Raw genomic sequence first — 815 nt, 5'->3', positions numbered from 1 at the left:
GCTGCTGTTGCTGCTGCTGCTGTTGCTGCTGCTGCTGTTGCTGCTGCTGCTGCTGTTGCTGCTGCTGTTGGTGCTGCAGCTGCTGCCGCTACAGTGTCTGCTCGCTACGTGTTGGGGGTAGCAGCTGCAGAGACAGCGCGCAGCGTGTAGGCCTCAACGCTTGCTGCTGCTGCTGCTGTTGCTGCTGCTGCTGCTGCTGCAGCAGCTGCTGCTGCTGCTGCTATCATCAACAGAGGGCTCAGGAACAGCTGCGCTGCAGCAAGCAGCAACGAACGGCTTTGCTGCTGCTGCGCTGCAGCAACCAGCAGCAGATGACCACTGGTCTGGTCCTTCATCAGACTGTATACCATCCTACTGTCTCCTTTTTTTCTGTCTCTTTTTTTTGTCTCCTCTCTCTTTTCTTTTTCTTTGCTGTCTCCTTCTATATGTCTCCTTTCTGTCTCTTCTTTTTTTCTCTCTCTCCTTTTTTAATTTGTCTCCTTTTTACTCTTTCATATTTTCTTTTATTTTATTATTTTTATTTTTTTATTTTTTTATTTTTTTATTTAATAAAACATCTCCCGCTGTCTGCCTGCTGGGCATTTGCGTTTGGTGGGCCCCCGAGGAGACACTCACGCGAAGGGGGGGCCCTGCAAGCAGCAGCAGCAGCAGCAGCAGCAGCAGCAGCAGCAACAGCAACTCATGCAGCAGCAGCACCAGCTGCAGCAAAGCAGCAGCAGCAGAACCAAAAACTGAAGCAGCAGCAGAACCAGCAACCGCAGCAGCAACAGCCCTAGCAGCAGCAGCAGCTCCAACAACAAAAACAACAAAAACAA

At 50.7% G+C, this 815-nt stretch overlaps 1 protein-coding gene across 1 annotated transcript in view; it reads right to left on the bottom strand.

The window, feature by feature from the left end:
• Positions 1 to 104: 104 nt before the first annotated feature.
• EMH_0045570 (uncharacterized protein) overlaps positions 105 to 815 on the bottom strand; it is a gene marked incomplete at both ends in the record, with an annotated part of 6927 nt that continues 6216 nt past the window's right edge. Inside the window, one exon of the mRNA XM_013496081.1 lies at positions 105 to 248. Coding sequence (XP_013351535.1) covers positions 105 to 248 — 144 coding nt within the window. The remainder of the gene's footprint in view (positions 249 to 815) is intronic.

This window comes from Eimeria mitis, genomic scaffold (genome assembly GCF_000499745.2).
Source record: "Eimeria mitis Houghton genomic scaffold, Emh_scaff1902, whole genome shotgun sequence".
NCBI lineage: Eukaryota > Apicomplexa > Conoidasida > Eucoccidiorida > Eimeriidae > Eimeria > Eimeria mitis.
The sequence above is the reverse complement of the archived record's forward strand: the minus strand, read 5'-3'. Positions and strand labels throughout refer to the sequence as shown.